This window comes from Pleurodeles waltl, chromosome 10 (assembly GCF_031143425.1).
Source record: "Pleurodeles waltl isolate 20211129_DDA chromosome 10, aPleWal1.hap1.20221129, whole genome shotgun sequence".
In the NCBI taxonomy this organism is placed as follows: domain Eukaryota; kingdom Metazoa; phylum Chordata; class Amphibia; order Caudata; family Salamandridae; genus Pleurodeles; species Pleurodeles waltl.
The window spans coordinates 916,349,305-916,366,741 of NC_090449.1; the positions used below are offsets into that span (position 1 = coordinate 916,349,305).

General features: G+C 42.5%; 1 protein-coding gene across 1 annotated transcript in view; it reads right to left on the reverse strand.

Annotated features, from left to right (window-relative positions):
- LOC138262461 (ATP-dependent translocase ABCB1-like) overlaps positions 1–17,437 on the reverse strand; it is a 691,566-nt gene that overhangs the window by 300,352 nt on the left and 373,777 nt on the right. Inside the window, exon 15 of the mRNA XM_069212356.1 lies at positions 16,559–16,636. Within this exon, the coding sequence (XP_069068457.1) occupies positions 16,559–16,636 (78 nt within the window). The remainder of the gene's footprint in view (positions 1–16,558; positions 16,637–17,437) is intronic.

Sequence of the window (17,437 nt, forward strand, 5' to 3'; positions counted from 1 at the left end):
TATCAAATGTGATTTCATTTGTTAGGCAAAAAGCTAATTGAAGAAGTGCAAAAAACAGAGCGAGTATGGTATTCACCTCAATATAGAGGAGCATGATGACAAACAAAACAAAATTAAATGTTAAATTTTAAGAGGGTCACACAACAACAGTTGTAAGAGACTTGAAACACTCTTGAAATTACACTGGGTAGAGAGACTGGGTCAGGGGTAGATGTAGGCAGAGGGCGAGTGCGAGAGAAATAGAATAGACAGGAACAAATAGAGAGAACGTTCACTTCACAAGGAGCCCCTGGGAAGGTAGAGGCCCTGGGCAATTGCCAACTTTCCCATGTCTTTGGCCCAGGAAGCTGCAGTGCAAATTTCAGCTAAAATCACCCTCTGAATATTTTCCCAAGAAGTGCACAGGCTTCTTCTGGATTGACCTTGAATCCCAACCGTTGGAGGAATTTCATTCAAGAAACACACCAATCTACTTATTGACATTGATGATGCCCTATATTCTTGCCCTGTTGTCTCAAACATTACACATAAGTAGTCAGACAAGTGAAAGTCCTGCCCTAATAGATCTAAAAAAGTCTTTCTTTTGCATCTAATAAATGTCATAATTATTCCCACAATGATAACACAACCACATGAGCTCTATGTAATGTAGAAGCTACTTGCGAACGAAAGGTTGGATAGGGAGATAGAACTATCCTATTTTCTTTTTTTAAATAAAAAAGTTTTTTTTTTTTGTTTTATTTTAACCAAAAATTAAAACACAGCACCGCAAGACACTACAATTATTTTTGTCTCCTGTGGAATTCAGTCGGTGCTCAAGGTGCATTTCGTTATGCATATCATTATTGTTTTTTCTATTAAAGTAGATTGAAATTCAATTTAGTAAACGTATCAAAGTGCATCGTCACCACTGTTCTATGCATTATATTTTGTCTTTTTATATAATTTAGATTAATTTCTGCCATTTAATAATTCCTGCATATTTCTTCTATTATAATGCAACCTTACTTTCAACTTTAATTCTCACTTTATTGTCTTCATGTTGAAGCAGTTGCATGCAAATATCTGTGGGCCTGGATTCCAAGGGGTGGAGGGAAGCATTTATCTCTAAGCTATTGTTGCAAAGAATTAGGTGTTTGAAACATTCAATAATTTTAGGCTGTGGACCCCCATCTCACTGAATTGCTACTTGTCCCTTGACTATAACGACCACCAGTGAAATAAATTGCTTGTTCATTTTTCTGTAAAACGACACAAATCTCATTAATGGTTGTACTGGATGGGTTGATGCAGTTTGCAGTCAAATGTTATATTACTTGTTAGAAATGGGGTCAATGGTCGGCAGTCAGGTTACTCCCTGTCCAAGCAAGGGAGTCTCACTCTAGTCAGGGTAAAGGAGAATCACCGTTATTTAACCCCCGCTTCCCTCCTTGGTAGCTTGGCACGAGCAGGCAGGCTTAACTTCAGAGATTAAGTGTAAAGTATTTGTACCAACACACACAGTAACTCAGTGCAATCATTACAAAATGACATGGTTTAGAAAAATAGATACTATTTATTTAAACAAAGTAGGACAAAATACGATAAAAATCCACAATATACAGTTCCAAATATGAATTTAGCACTTAAAAGCAAGAAAATAGTGATCTGAGGTGAAAACACTGTAAGTTGGTAAAACATGCTGTCGTAATGGAGCTGTTTCATACAATGTGATGCCAATGACGCCCTTTACAGAGACGTTTGACCCCATCGGTACAGTACCTTAAAAAAAGTAGAAAACAGGCCGGTGCACAGAGTCGGGGAGAGCAGCATCACCAGGTCCGATGTGGTGTTGATTCCGGTACCACGGGGAAGAAGGACAGCAGCGTCGGGTCCTCACTGCAGGGCGGTGGAGGTGAAGCTGTGTCAGAGATGCTGAGGTCGGTCCTTTAGTTCCGTTAGATGTGAAGTCCGGCAGAGTCACAATGCTGCCAGGTGACATCACGGGGTCGCGATGACATTATACGGCCGCAGCCACTGCAATGGCGTCAGGTTATCACGGATGTTGGACTTACAACACTTCAGTGTCAGCGAAGTCGGGCGGGATCGACAGTAGCAGTGACATAGGGCCTACAGGGTTGTCGGACTTCTACGGGGTCCACGGTCTCAGGGCAGGCATTGTCACGGTACCGGGGTAGTGGCGTCAGTTCACAGGGTCATCGGATTTGCACTCAGCAAGGTCCATGGCCTCTGGGCAAGCGGCGTTGTGGTTCCAGGCAGCGGCATCCTTTGCGAAGTCACACGGCATCATCCGGCATCGGTAGACTGGTTTTTCTCCAGGAATTCACATTCAGGGATCCAGGAACTGGAATGGCACACTGACAAGCTAGAGTCCACAACAAGTAGACTCAGGTCTGGTTGGTAAAGCCTTTGCTGTCCCTGAGGCTTCAAAACTGGAGGCAAGCTCTACTCCAAGTCCCTGGAGTTACTTTTCAAGCAGGAATATACCACAAAGTCCAGTCTCTGTACCCTTGCACAGGCAGAAGCAGCAACTGCAGGATAGAATAACACAGCACAGTCACAGGCCAGGGCAGCCTTTCTCCTCAGCTCTTTAGCTCTTCTCAGGCAGACGTTCCTCTTGAATCCTTGAAGTAATCCAATTTTCAGAGGTTGTGGGTCGTCTTCTTATACTCCTTTCTGCCTTCAAGATCCTGCCATGCGGAGGCCAGACTCCAGACACACACCAGGGGGTTGGAGACTGCATTGTGTGAGGGCAGACACGGACCTTTCAGGTGTTAGTGACCACTCCTCCCCTCCCTCCTGGTACAGATGGCTCGTCAGGATATGCAGGCTGCACCCCTGCTCCCTTTGTGTCACTGTCTAGAGAGAGGTGCAAACAGCCCAACTGTCAAACTGTCCCAGACAGGGAATCCACAAACAAGCAGAGTCACACAATGGATTAAGCAAGAAAATGCCTACTTTCTAAAAAGTGGCATTTTGAAACACACAATCTAAAAATAACCTCACTAAAAGATGTATTTTTAAACTGTGAGTTCAGAGACTACAAACTCCACGTCTCTGTGCTCTCAAAGGGAATCTGCACTTTAATTATTTGTAAAGGCATCCTCCATGTTAACCTACAAGAGAGGTAGGCATTGTAACAGTGAAAACCGCACCACCTTTATCATACCCTGCACCCTGCCCCTGGGGCTACCTACGACCTACCTTGGGGGTGCCTTACATGTATAAAAAGGGAAGGTTTAGGCCTGCAAGTGTGTACACTTGCCAAGTTGTATTGGCACATTAAAACTGCACTCACAGACACTGCAGTGGCAGGTCTGAGCCATGTTTAAAGAGCTACTAATGTGGGTAGCACAACCAGTGCTGCAGGCCCACTATTAGCATTCATTTGATTTACAGGCATTGGGCACCTCTAGTGCACGGTACAAGGGACTTACTAGTAAATCCATTATGCCAATCATGGAAAGCCAATTACACATTCATTTTACTTGCACTGTAGCCCTGGATAGCAGTGGTAAAGTGCCCAGGGTAACAAAAACAGCAAAAATAGAATCCATCCACATGAACAACCTGGGAAACAGAGGCAGAAAGTTAGGGGAGACCACGCCAAGGATGCCAAGTCTAACATTACTGATGGGTTGCTTGTAGGTCACAGTCAATCATTTTTTATATAACCGTTTCTAACTTGGAATATGACTGTGGTACTCCCAGGCACTCCCACGCTAGATGCATGAAGTCAGTCTTGAGGAAACAAATTTTTTGCATCTCATATTGACTTAAAATTCCCTTCACAGTGCAATAGTTGTTGTGGAAGAATTTGTAAGGGATACTTTAATGGCATCTGTTAGACCTGGCATTCTTGGTGTGGTTTACCCTAACTTTTTCCCCTCTGATCTCCTGCTTTTTTAACATCATTTTTACTGCCTTTAGGATTCCGTTCACATTACCACTGCTGACCAGTGCTAAAGTGCAGGTGCTCTGTACTCTAAACATGGTAAAAGTGGCTTATCCAAAATTGGCATTTATAATTTACTGTTAAGTCCCTAGTAAAGTGCACTGTATATGCCCAGGGCCTGTAAATTAAATGCTACTATACTTAATATATTATTAAGTATTATGGTATATTTTGAATAATTATGCTGAAGTCAGATTTTAATTTGTAAGTTTGAAAATTTACTTTTAGAAAGCTGGCATTTTCTTACTTTAACCATTTTGTGCCACTGCGTGTCTCTGAATATACGCTTGGGGTGGATGACAGCTGGGCTTTGTGCATTCCCCCTAGACAGTCATACACGTAGAGAGCTGGGGTGCGACATTTGCATCCTGATGGTCCATCACCAGGCTGATGGGTTTTCCTGAGATAGATGGGAGGGAGGAGCTGACACACCTTGATAGGGCTATGTTTGTCCTAACACAAAGGGCTGCATACCCCCTGTAGAATGTTTTGAGACAGGGAAGAAAGACAGGGACCTTTTGATCTTCAAAGGCCTCTTTGAAGTCTCCCCCACTTCAAAGGCACATTTGGATATAAATACTGGATCCCAAACTGCACTGAATCAGAACTCTACTGGAACCAAGGACATTCTTCCAGGAAGAAGGACTGCTGTGCTGCTAGGAGGGAGTGCCATTTTGCTAATTGCATTTGTATGCTAGCCTTCTCCTTGAGGTGTGCTGTGCAGTAGAAGGGACTGCCACTTTGCTACTTGCTTTGTTGTGTTGGTCTGCTGCCTGCTGCTTCTTGCCTGGAGTGAGAAGAACTAGACCTGTCTCTACATTCTTTATACCAAGACTCTCTAAGGGCTTGTTGGCTTGCCCCCTGTTCTCAAAGTCTCACGGCCAACAAAGACTTTCCTAACTCCTAAACAACTACCATAATCTGCTATCTGTAAAACCAGCATTTGAGCCTACCTCAATCAGCTTGTTATCCTACACAGGTGGCGATTCCTGCAAGCAGAGTTTGGCGCTCCCCACTCGTCACCTCAAAGGACCCATTCTTTATCTCTCAATGCCGCGGAGTCCTGGTTGTTAGTAACGGTTGCCCTAATCATCAGTTTAGCTTAAGGCTCAGTGTTAAACCCTTCACTAGACCCTCGCTTGACAGCAACGCATCACCCTAGAACACAGTCTTCCTATGCTGAGATCTTGTTGGAGCAACGTTATGCCCCGTCTACAGTCCTGAGGTGACACTGCCACAGTGCCACCAGAAAACTGGATCATTGCAACATTGGGAGCCCAGCTTCAGGACACCCAGTGGCCACAGCACTCTGTACCTGCCATCTTGAACCAGGTAGTGTGTGTGTGATTGGAACCATGTAGTCCCTGCAGTGCCACTGCACTTTCTCTCAGGTGGCTGACTTGATCTCAGTAAAGTGGTCCAGAGGGACCCGTGAAGGATTTTCTTTCTGCTTCCCTATCTAGGGGCTATTCTGCATTTACCTACAGATACCTTTTATACTTACACAATTTGACGATCCACTGCTTGGATCACTATCCAGTGTAAAGCTCATAATTTCTTTGTGGTGTCCTTCACTGTATAACTGTAATTGAGTATTGCACAAATACTTTACAAATTGGCTCTTAAGTTAAACCTGACTGCTTTGTGCTGAGCTACCAGAGGGTGATCAAAGGTTAGTTTAAGGTGTGTATCTGACTTACCCTACTTTAACAGGGTGCATACCTCTGTCAAGTAGAGATCCAAGCCCATATTTATGTGTTGTTTGCATCAAATTAGTGTCATTTGTTTTTATGCTAATTTGACGCAAACCTAACTCCAGGTCTAGAGCCAAAGTTATGGAGTTAGAGTCATTTTTTTACAGTGAAAACCTACCTTGCATCTATGAGTGGAAACTGGCTAAGGAAACCATTTTATTATCCCCCAGGCATGACCTCATCCTGTGATACTCAATGATGTACAGGCCTGAAAAACATATGCAGAAGGTTGGATGACCTTTAGTACATTAACCCTGACAGGCAGCTTGTAAAGCAAGGCTTGCTTAAAAGAGAAAGCTCATGCGACATGCATTGCTTCATTCACCCAGCAACAGACAGACATCTCAATGTCCATATATGTCTGAGGAGAGGTTATGAGGAAGCTGAATTGGTGACGCCTTAGAAAGTCCCAACCGTCTGAGAAATGTGAAGGTCACCCTTGTGGTCATCTTGTATCACGCTGCCACCATGAAATGTTATTCTACTGTGATTGGATAGATGCCTAGTATACGTGTAATACCATGCATCTCCTCATCAACATCACACCATGTACTTGAAGAAGAAATTAGCTTTTAGTTGTTCTGATTGGATGATGTATTTTCACCCTTTTGTGGTTCTCATGCATAAAAGATTGTATTGGAGTTCCGCAATTCAGACTGCTTGGCCTTGGCCTTTCAAGCCACAGTCTCCGTGCACGTATTATTAAATATTTCTGCTTGTACCTTAAGGCTGGCTGGTCTCTGGTTTGTTCCTGAGGGCAGATAGAAAAGGAGGCTTCAACACCCTTTATACCTACACAATTTGACGATCCAATGCTTGGATCACTATCCAGTGTAAAGCTCATACTTTATTTGTGGTGTCCTTCACTGTATTACTGTAATTGAGTATTGCACACATACTTTACAAATTGGCTCTTAAGTTAAACCTGACTGCTTTGTGCTGAGCTACCAGAGGGTGATCAAAGGTTAGTTTAAGGTGTGTATCTGACTTACCCTACTTTAACTACTTTAACAGGGTGCATACCTCTGCCAAGTAGAGACCCAGGCCCATAATTATGCTCTGTTTGCATCGAATTAGTGTAATTTGTATTTACGCTAATTTGACGCAAACCTAACTCCAGGTCTAGAGCCAAAGTTATGGAGTTAGCGTAATTTTTATACAGTGAAAACCTACCTTGCATCTATGAGATGCAAGATAGGTGTTCCAGGGCAAAAAATGGCTCAAAGGCCCTAGCACCTTATTCACCCTCCCATGCAAAAATCACGCACGGGAGGAGGAGTGCCTTAAATAATGAAGCTTAGCCTCCTTAACACCATTATTTAACACCTGGGTTAGGGGGTGTTAGGGGACCTGTGGGCCTTTTTCCATGGTCACAGACCATGGAAACAGCCCACAGGTGCCCTTCCTTGCCCCCAGTGACATCCCCACCCACCGGCACCCACACCTGGAGGACACCTAAGGATGGGAGGACCCATCCCAGGTAAGTCCAGGTAAGTATTTTTATTTGTTTTTTAAAGTGCCATACTGGGGGCTAACTTGGGCCCCCATACATGGCATTGTGCCCAATGGCCATGCCCAGTGGACATAAGTCCCCTGGGCATGGCCATTGGGCAAGGGGGGCATGACTCCTGTCTTTACTAAGACAGGAGTCATGTCCATGGGTTTGTGCATCAAAAACGTGATGCTAGTCAGGTTAGAGTAATTTTTTGACTCTAACCTGACTGGCTTCATTCTTTGCCACACAACTTCCAGTTTTCCCTATGCCTCCCCTACCCGGTTAGCATCATGTATTTTGGTGCAAACCGGGCCTTAGCGCTAGCTTACGCAATTCTTTAAATATGGCGCCCGGCTGGCATCCTGGAATGCCACTAGCCTGCGCTATACTTTTTCACGCAAACCTGTGCTAACGCAGGTTTGCATCAAAAAGTATAAATCTGGCCCCCAGTTTTTAACACCATCCCTTTACAGATACTTCATTTGTTTGCAGGCAACAGAAAAGCTATTTGTCATCTATAAGCATAATTCCCAAGTCACTTTCACAATTGTATCACACACCATGTTCCACCATCATTGCAGTTTACATATGAGTAAAGATGTGAGACACTAAGCATGAGGGTGAGGGGGTAGTTATTATCATTGAGAGTAATTTTACCTCTTGCGTTTCTACTGAGCAAGATGGGTTCATGTATGGCTACATGTGCGCTTGTGCTAACTGCATTATAAAAGGGGTCACACCAGTATCTTCAGTCCCATTTGTCATATTGAATGGCCCTTATGGTGCAGAAAACAGGTGCACATGCCTGCCCTGCCCCAGGGCACTTTAAGTAATATGGCCCCAGATGATTAGACAATGACTCAAATACCACTTCTGAAATTAAAAAAATGTTTCACATGGGATTTTAATGCTGAGGGCCTGCATGACTTCAGCTGCATTAAAGCAAGCATATTATACTGCAACCAGTTCTTCTTAACTACCAGACCGAGACCAATAACTTTCACTGAATGGAGAAAGTAAGAATATACTAGAAGCATTCAGTGTGGCAGTATAGCTAGTGACTGTAGAGTTGGAAACCATTGGCTCCTTGGCCAAAACGGAACATTGCTTCTTTGTTCTCCACTTTGCTCCTTCTATCCTTGCCAATAATTTGGGGCATATTGAAAACAAACAGAAAGCATGTATCACATTCATTGGCCAGACCACTGTAAAAACACCACATGTACCCATGATCCCTCCACTGGAGACTGAGACCAAAACTAGGGAAGTTGACTGAGGTGACATATACTGATATGGAATCTCAAATGTCTAACATTGTCCGAAATATTATTTAATTTAGACTTAATTATAGGTCTCATGGTGATGAAAATATCTGGTTTAACTGATTTGCTCTGACATTGTCCAATTCCTTCATACAAGAGGCTGGCAGGTTAAAACAAAAATATTTCTGCCCAAGCTTGCACCTAAGATGTCCGTATTCTAGAGATGTAGAACGGGATCCTTGATGATTGATGAATTCCTTTGAAAGTAAAATCATATTTTCTGATCGCACCAGTACATTCTGCTTCCCTATCTCTAGAAGGTAATGGGAAATACTGCTGCAGGTTGTCTCCAGTTTCAGTAATTTTTACTCTTTTCTAAGTACCACTCGAACAGGACACAACATTTTTTCAGTTTAGCTCGCCAGCCTACTTTGCTGGCACATGTTGTCACAGCAATTTCTAGGCCAGGACAAAGAGGAAAACTTTAAGACAGAAATGCTGGTCTCATCCACCATTAAGCACCACATTGAACCTCCTGAGTCATGATAACTATGGCCTCAAATGTTGTGGTGTTGTCCTCCAGTAACCATGCTAATGAAACCAAAGGGACTGAACACATAGCCCAGCCCCTGGCACTGTAAAACCCCACCAATTGTTATGTGTCCCTGAACCTTCAGCTAGAGATGCGCTGGTTCTTGGGGCATCGGCAATAGAGTGGAAATCCACCACTTGAGTAAGATGTCACATTTGAAATGTGTCTTTTAAATCATGTTAGACTATTTTCAAATCAGACAAGGCCTTCATTATGAGTGGCATGGTTTATGAGCCAATATATTTGAAACCTGATAATATTTGACTGCAGTGGGTCCATTCTTATTTGCTCTGATAAATAGGTCCCAATTAGAGACTCAGGAAAAGAGGAATAATATGTAGTTTTTGTTAGTTAACATAGCAGAATCCTTATCTCCCGATGTTAGAAATTAGGTCTTTGATTGACAGTGAGGTTACCCCCTGTTCAAGCAAGGACCCTCACTCTAGTCAGGGTAAAAGAGAATCATCCTCAGCTAACCCCTGTTTACCCCCTTGGTAGCTTGGTAGAGCAGTAGGCCTAACTTCAGAGTGCTAGGTGTAAAGTATTTGTACCAACACACACAGTACTTAATGAAAACACTACAAAATGACACCAGTTTAGACAAATAGGAAATATTTAGCTAAACAAAACAAGACCTAAACGACAGAAATCCGACATTCACAAGTCAAGTTATGAATTTTTAAAGATTAAACTCAAAAATAGCACTTAGAAACACAAAATGCTTCGATGAGGTGTTAACACTGCGTCGTGACGGAGTCGTTCCCAACAAGCCGACACCAGCGGCGCCAGACACGGAGTCGCGTAGACCCCCAAGTACAGTGCCTTTGGTGAAGAGTAAAAACAAGTTGATGTGCGAAGTCTGGGATCCCGGCATCTGTGCGAAATGTTGAATCCGCGTGATTCGAGAGGGGTCGGTCACGACGTGGTGCGGCGACTTCCACTGAGTCATGGACTTCAGCGGGGCTGCAGCGGCGTCGGGCCTGCGAAGGTTGTTGCGTTCTAGCGAAGATCAAGGAGCCGCTTGCAGGCGGCATCACCGGATTCAGCAGTGGTGGCGGTCCGAAGTCGTCGGAAGTCGATTTCCTTGGATTTCCACCAGCTTTCCTTTCAAGGGCCCAGGGACTGGATAGGGCACCACTTGTCAGAGCAGGAGTCTCTCCAGAGACTCCAGGTGCTGGCAGAAAGAAATCTTTGCTGTCCCTGAGACTTCAAACAACAGGAGGCAAGCTCTAAATCAAGCCCTTGGAGATTTCTTCACAAGATGGAAGGCACGCAAAGTCCAGTCTTTGCCCTCTTACTCTGGCAGAAGCAACAACTGCAGGATAGCTCCACAAAGCACAGTCACAGGCAGGGCAGCACTTCTCCTCAGCTCTTCAGCTCTTCTCCGGACAGAGGTTTCTCTTGATGTCCAGGAGTGATCTAAAGTATGTGGTTTTGGGTGCCCTTCTTATACCCAATTTTTCCTTTGAAGTAGGCCTACTTCAAAGTAAAGTCTTTCGTGAATGTGAAATCCTGCCTTGCCCAGGCCAGGCTCCAGACACTCACCAGGGGGTCAGAGACTGCATTGTGTGAGGACAGACACAGCCCTTTCATGTATAAGTGAGCACTCCCCCCTCCCTCCTAGCACAGATGGCTCATCAGGAAATGCTGACTACACCCCAGCTCCCTTTGTGTCACTTTCTAGTGTGAGGTGCAACCAGCCCAACTGTCAACCTGACCCAGACAGGGAATCCACAAACAGGCAAAGTCACAAAAATGGTATAAGCAAGAAAATGCTCACTTTCTAAAAGTCGCATTTCCAAACACACAGTCTTAAAATCAACTTTACTAAAATATGTTTTTTTTTTTTGTGAGCTCAGAGACTACACATGTCCATCCGCTCCCAAAGGGAATCTACACTTTAATCAGATTTAAAGGTAGCCCCCATGTTAACCTATGAGAGGGACAGGACTTGCAGCAGTGAAAAACTAATTTAGCAATATTTCAGGACATATAGAACACGTCACTATATGTACTACCTTAACCATACACTGCACCCTGCCCTTGGGGCTACCAAGGGCCTACCTTAGGGGTTTCTGACATGTAAGAAAAGGGAAGGTTTAGGCCTGGAAAGTGGGTACATTTGCCAAGTCGAATTTACAGTCAAAACTGCACACACAGACACTGAAGTGGCAGATCTGAGACATGATTACAGAGCTACTTATGTGGGTGGCACAACCAGTGCTGCAGGCCCACTAGTAGCATTTGATGTACAGGCCCTAGCACCTCTAGTGCACTTTACTAGGGACTTACTAATAAATCAAATGTGCCAATCATGGATAAACCAATCAACAATACAATTTACACAGAGGGCATATGTACTTTAGCACTGGTTAGCAGTGGTAAAGTGCTCAGAGTTTAAAAACCAACAGCAACGGGTCAGAAAAAATAGGTGGCAGGAGGCAAAAAGATTGGGGATGACACTGCATAAACTAAAAGGTCCAGCACCCGACAATTATTGGGCATTTTGCACTAGATATATTTCAGCAAGGTTAACTTGTAGAAATTTATCAGAAGAAAATTGTGGAAGCCCTGTTAACCACTAAAATTTTATTTGTGACATGTCTGGTAACATGGATTACCGCACATATAACCAAACTACTTACAATGAGTGCCTCAGTGAAGTTTTTTATGGAAAGACCACGCTAAGCAGTTGTATTGTAATAAGTGTCCAGCTGTGGACTGCTTGACCAACATAAAATATCCACTGGAATACAATGGGCTAATATATGGTTGGAGAGAGGATCACACCCTCAGTATGAGAGCTATGTGACATATTAAAGTAAAGTTCTATATACATTAACATACTTCAGGAGTATTGGTCTCATTTCCATTAGACACAAACAATGGCTTAGCTATTTAGTATGTGTTATAACCTATGTCATGGTGGAACCCTGGTATTTCCATGTTCTATGTGATGCTTGGGTCCACCATAGTTAAAGTGGAATGTGAGTGTCAAGTTGTGAGTGGGCTGTTGAAAGGACTGGAGTTTGAGCCCTGTTGTGCATAAATTATTGGTGGAAATAAAGACTTTAACTACAAACAGCATCTGGAGATCTTGTTGACAGTATGGTTTATATTTAAAAATACAGGCAAGACCTACTGGCTTTGCTAATGCTTGATTAAGTTACATTCTTCAGTTTGATTTTTCTATTTGCAAGTTTACTGCAGACTTGGTTAATCCTGAATTCTTAGTTATTAACATTTAAGAATGAAAATATACTAATAATATGTGAAATGCTTAACATTACATTTCAAATTCAGTTTTTGTATGTTCCCACTCAGTAAATTGGGAGCACGATTGTTGTGCAGAATGTAGGGTTGGTTAGTCTACCACTTTAAACCACAAAAAAGAGCAAAGCAAAACACTGTGCTGATAAAGGGAATAAAACACAAACTTAAACACCTTTAGGGGCAATTTGGATTGTTGACACTAACCTAAGTGAGGGTACTCATGCTTTAAATGAGATATGGCAAATGTTCATATTTTTAACATTTATATGATGCCAGATGTTCACTTTGGTATCACATACTCTTTTGAAATAATTCAAATTGAAACTTGTAATAAATGCTGGTGTAGGGCATGCATCAGTCTTCACATACTAAAGTATGTTGCACAGCTGAACGTTTCTATTGTTTTATATTTGAAGATCCTTGTTTTACATCAACAGACTGCTAGACTATGCATAGATGCATCATTCATGTTTTGCTTGATTACAGTAAAACATACACACTTACAATTATATTGTATGATACTGTAGGGTGGAAAGATTAATTAATTCAATTGAGATACAAATAATCTAAGAGAGCTGACATACGCAATGAAAAACAACACATCAACTCAGGTTTGCAAAATTAAAATTACCAGCAAGAGGTAAGCACCTGAGTGCAAGATAATAATCATTGGTATACAGAGCCTAATGTATCTACCCAATAAGGTTATTTGCAATATTAGGGATAAAAGAGAGATGAATGAGCAATGAACAGGATAGCTGAAAGGAGAGCACAGACAGTTGAAAAATAAGGAGGGGGAGGAAAGAAAATAGACGAAAAGTAGGAAGAAAAGTTAAGAAGGGATGAGAGCCATGCTGAACTAAGGGGGACCTAAGATAAACACTTCAGTATTGAAGGAAAGATCAGAAAACCTATCCTAAGGGGCCAACAATTCTTCTGCCCAGTGTGTATAAAAGAGTCTATTGTTTCCTGTACTGCTCTAATGTGATGGAGCTGCCAAAGCACTTTGATTGGGCAAAGTGAGTAGTCTTTAGGTAGGAGACTAATCTCCACCATGTGTGATATGATACATTATTATTGGACATCCAATCAAGAAGAATTATTTTCAGTGGTGATTAGTAAATCTGGAAAGGCTAAGTTTGGTTCTGCAAAATCAATTGGGGTAGGAGATGCAAAGGGTCCAAGAGCTATCTTTGAAAACTCCAATGAAAGGGAAGTTTTGAAATTTTACATAGTTGAGAGGTGTGAAAGTCATGCATCTATCCGGCATTTATTCTTCATATATTTTATTGGAAAATAAAAATGCAGCATACAAGCGAAAGGCCCAGAGAACAGCATTCAACTGACCCTTGATTCAAATCCACACATGATACATTCCAAAATAAAACATACCAGCATCAAATGAATGCCTTACTATTAGAAATGGGGTATTTGGTTGGCAGTCAGGTTACCCCCGTCCAAGCAAGGACCCTCACTCTAGTCAGGGTAAAGGAGAATCACCCTCAGTTAACCCCGCTACCCCCCTTGGTAGCTTGGCACGAGCAGGCAGGCTTAACTTCAGAAGCAAGGTGTAAAGTATTTGTACCAACACACACATAGTAACTCGGTGAAAACTATACAAAATGACATAACATAGGTTTAGAAAAATAGATAATATTTATCTAAACAAAACAAGACCAAAACAACAAAAATCCAACATACACAAGTCAAGTTATGAATTGAAAAAGCAAAAGAGTCTAAAATCCTATAGAAAACAGTGAGAACATTGTTAGCGTACAAAAGTACCTGGGTAGCATCAAAGTAAAATTCACGGTAGAGTGTGTGTCGGAAAAGGCCACCGATGCGTCTATTTCTCAGGTGCAAGCAAGAGCGTGCGTCGTTCCTCCTCCAGTTGGGGAGGCGTGTGTCATTTCTTCTCTCCCACAAGAGAGCGATACGCTGATCCGGAAGGGAACCTCGGGTCTAAGCAGGCTTTGAGTTGATTTTCAGGCCCAGCGAGGTTGCTTTGAAATCCGGTCGCACAATGTCAAGAAACTGAGCTGCGTGGGGGCTTGAGTCATTAACAGCAGCTGCTGCAGGTGTTGCGCATTGTTTCTCCAGCCACGTTGCGTCGATCTCCCAGCCGCGATGCAGGTGGAGCATCGATTTTCAGCCGCGAAGTGGGTGGTGTGTCGAAAGTTTCCCCGTGTGGCGGTCTTTTCGTGGATTTCTGTCCTCTTCCACCAGCTGTAGATTTCAAGGGCCCAGAGACAGGTTAGGGCACCCCTTGGCAGTCAGAACTCTCAGCAGAAAGCCCAAGTGCTGGCAGAGAGAAGTCTTTGCTCTCCCTGATACTTCAACAACAGGAGGCAAGCTCAGTTCAAGCCCTTGGAGATTCTTCACCAGTGGGAAGTCACACAAAAGTCAGTCTTTGTCCTCTCTCAGGCAGAAACAGCTACTGCAGACCAGCCCAGCAAAGCACAGTCACAGGCAAAGGTGCAGTACTCCTCCTCCAGTTTCTCCAGCTCTTCTCCTTGGCAGAGGTTCCTCTTGGTTTCAGAAGTAATCTGATCTTCAGGGGGGTTTGGGTGCTCTTCTTATACCTCTTTCTGCATTTGAAGTAGGCCTACTTTAAAGGAAAGTCTCTGTTGTTTTCAAGATCCTACTTTGCTCAGGCAAGGCCCCAGACACACACCAGGGGGTTGGAGACTGCATTGTGTAAAGGCAGGCACAGCCCTTTCAGGTTTAAGTGATCACTTCTCCCCTCCCCTCAGCCCATAGGGCCAATGAGGATATGCAGGCTGCACCCCAGCTCCCTTTATATCACTGTCTACAGAAGAGGTACAAATAGCTCAACTGTCAAACTGACCCAAACAGGGAATCCACAGAGAAGCAGAGTCACAGAATGGTTTAAGCAATAAAATGCCTACATTCTAAAAGTGGCATTTTCAAACACACAATCTAAAAACCAACGTCACTAAAAGATGTATTTTTTAATTGTGAGTTCAGAGACCCCAAACTCACTCCACATGTGTATCTGCTCCCAAAGGGAATCTGTGCTTTAATTATTTTTAAAGACAGCCCCCATTTTAACCTATGAAAGAGATGGACCTTGCAAAAGTATAATATGAATTTGGCTGTACCACTGTCAGGACATGTAAAACACAGAAGTACATGTCCTACCTTTAACATCCACTGCACCCTGCCCATGAGGCTAACTATGGCCTACCTTAGGGGTGCCTTACATGTATAAAAAGGGAAGGAAGGTTTAGGCCTGGCAAGTGGGTACACTTGCCAAGTCAAAATGGCAGTTTAAAACTGCACTCTCAGGCACTGCAGTGGTAGGTCTGAGTCATGTTTACAGGACTACTAACGTGGGTGGCACAACCAGTGCTGCAGGCCCACTATTAGCATTTGATATACAGTCCCTGGGCATCTCTAGTACACTTTACTAGGGACTTACAAGTAAATCAAATATGCCAATCATGGATAAGCCAATCTACACATACAAGTTAAACAGGGAACACTTACACTTTAGCACTGGTCAGCAGTGGTAAAGTGTCCAGAGCAAACAAAACAGCAAAAACAGAGTCCAGCACACAGAAACAACCTATGAAATAGAGGCACAAAGTTAGGGGAGACCACGCGAATGATGCTAAGTGTAACATTTACCATTACCATTACTATTGATGACCCACAAAAACCCAGTTCACTCATCGTCAATATTTGAAAGTCATGCATCCATCCAACATTTATTCTTCATATAGTTTATTGGAGAGTAAAAATGCAGGTTACAAGTGAAAGACCCAGAGGACAGCATCCAACTAACCCTTGATTCAGATACACACATAACACATTCCAATATAGAACATAACATCAAATGAATGTATTCCAATTGCTATTACATCACTGTGACCTACAAGAACTGAGACAGACCCAGACACCATAGGCACATACGTTCAGGTCACTGTGTGTTGATTTGCATGACCAGCAGTTGTCAGAATCAATTAGAGTGAGTTCAGAAAGTCTGGCAGGTGTCCAGTACAGAAAGTCAAATTCAAAGAACTTTGTTGGAGTTAATGAAGGAATACGTTTATTTTGGAGTTGGCGGGGGCAGGTTTTGTTGTATCATTAGTTTTAAAAAATGTTGGGATTTAGTTTCTCCCAAAATGTTTGCAGGTGCTTTGGTGGATGTATACACTAATACTAAAATTTAGGTGAACCTTATGTTTGATACACCATACAGACCTGTCGCAGCAGTGCTTTGAATGATAAGAAACGCAGTCTCATTATCAGATTTTCACCAGCCTTTCCCAGGGCATATCCCTATAAAGAGTAAAATATAATCTTTAAAGTGGGCATTGTTTGGTTCATTCCTGGCAGTAACTGTTCATGGCAGAATCCAGTATGTTGCATACTTTTGTTTTGATAGATCACGCAGATTAAGGTGCATAACTTGTGAGGGTTCGTGTAAACTGACGCAAACATGTGCAAATGTGTGGAAGTTAATATAGGTTTTACAATTTAATTTGTATTTGTTTACTTTTATTCTAATCACAAGTGAAAGAAAATTGAAACACAAAAAGATCTGTAGATTAACACTGACACTTTTGAATTTAGGAATCCATATTTTCTCATCAATGAGTGTGTAAAATGCAGATCTAAATAAAGTGAGATACACTGGTATCCAAGGAGTGACAACATTCCAAATCAAAAACTGTGACTAACTGTACGAGTATGTATTCCACACTATGCATTATTTAGAAACATATATTTAGGAGATCAGAAAGCATGTTCATTGATTGCAGGTAGGGTGAGACTATTAAGGTACAATACTAGCATTATTGATAGAGTTATTGAGAGATAACGCCCAAGTTCCTTTCCAATGATATACTAAATTAAAATGCTATAGGCTTTTTTTACAGGCCAATAATAGTATACTTTCCTTTCACATCAGAGCTAATGGGTATTTCATAGAAAGCAATAATGTGCACCTCACTTTCCAAAGTTGGCTTGATTTACACAACATTTCCTGTATGTAAGATGAATTTATTAATCAGAACGTCACTAAAAAGCTTTTTTAATTGTCCAGGTACACATCTTCCACTTACATTTGGAAAAACTTCA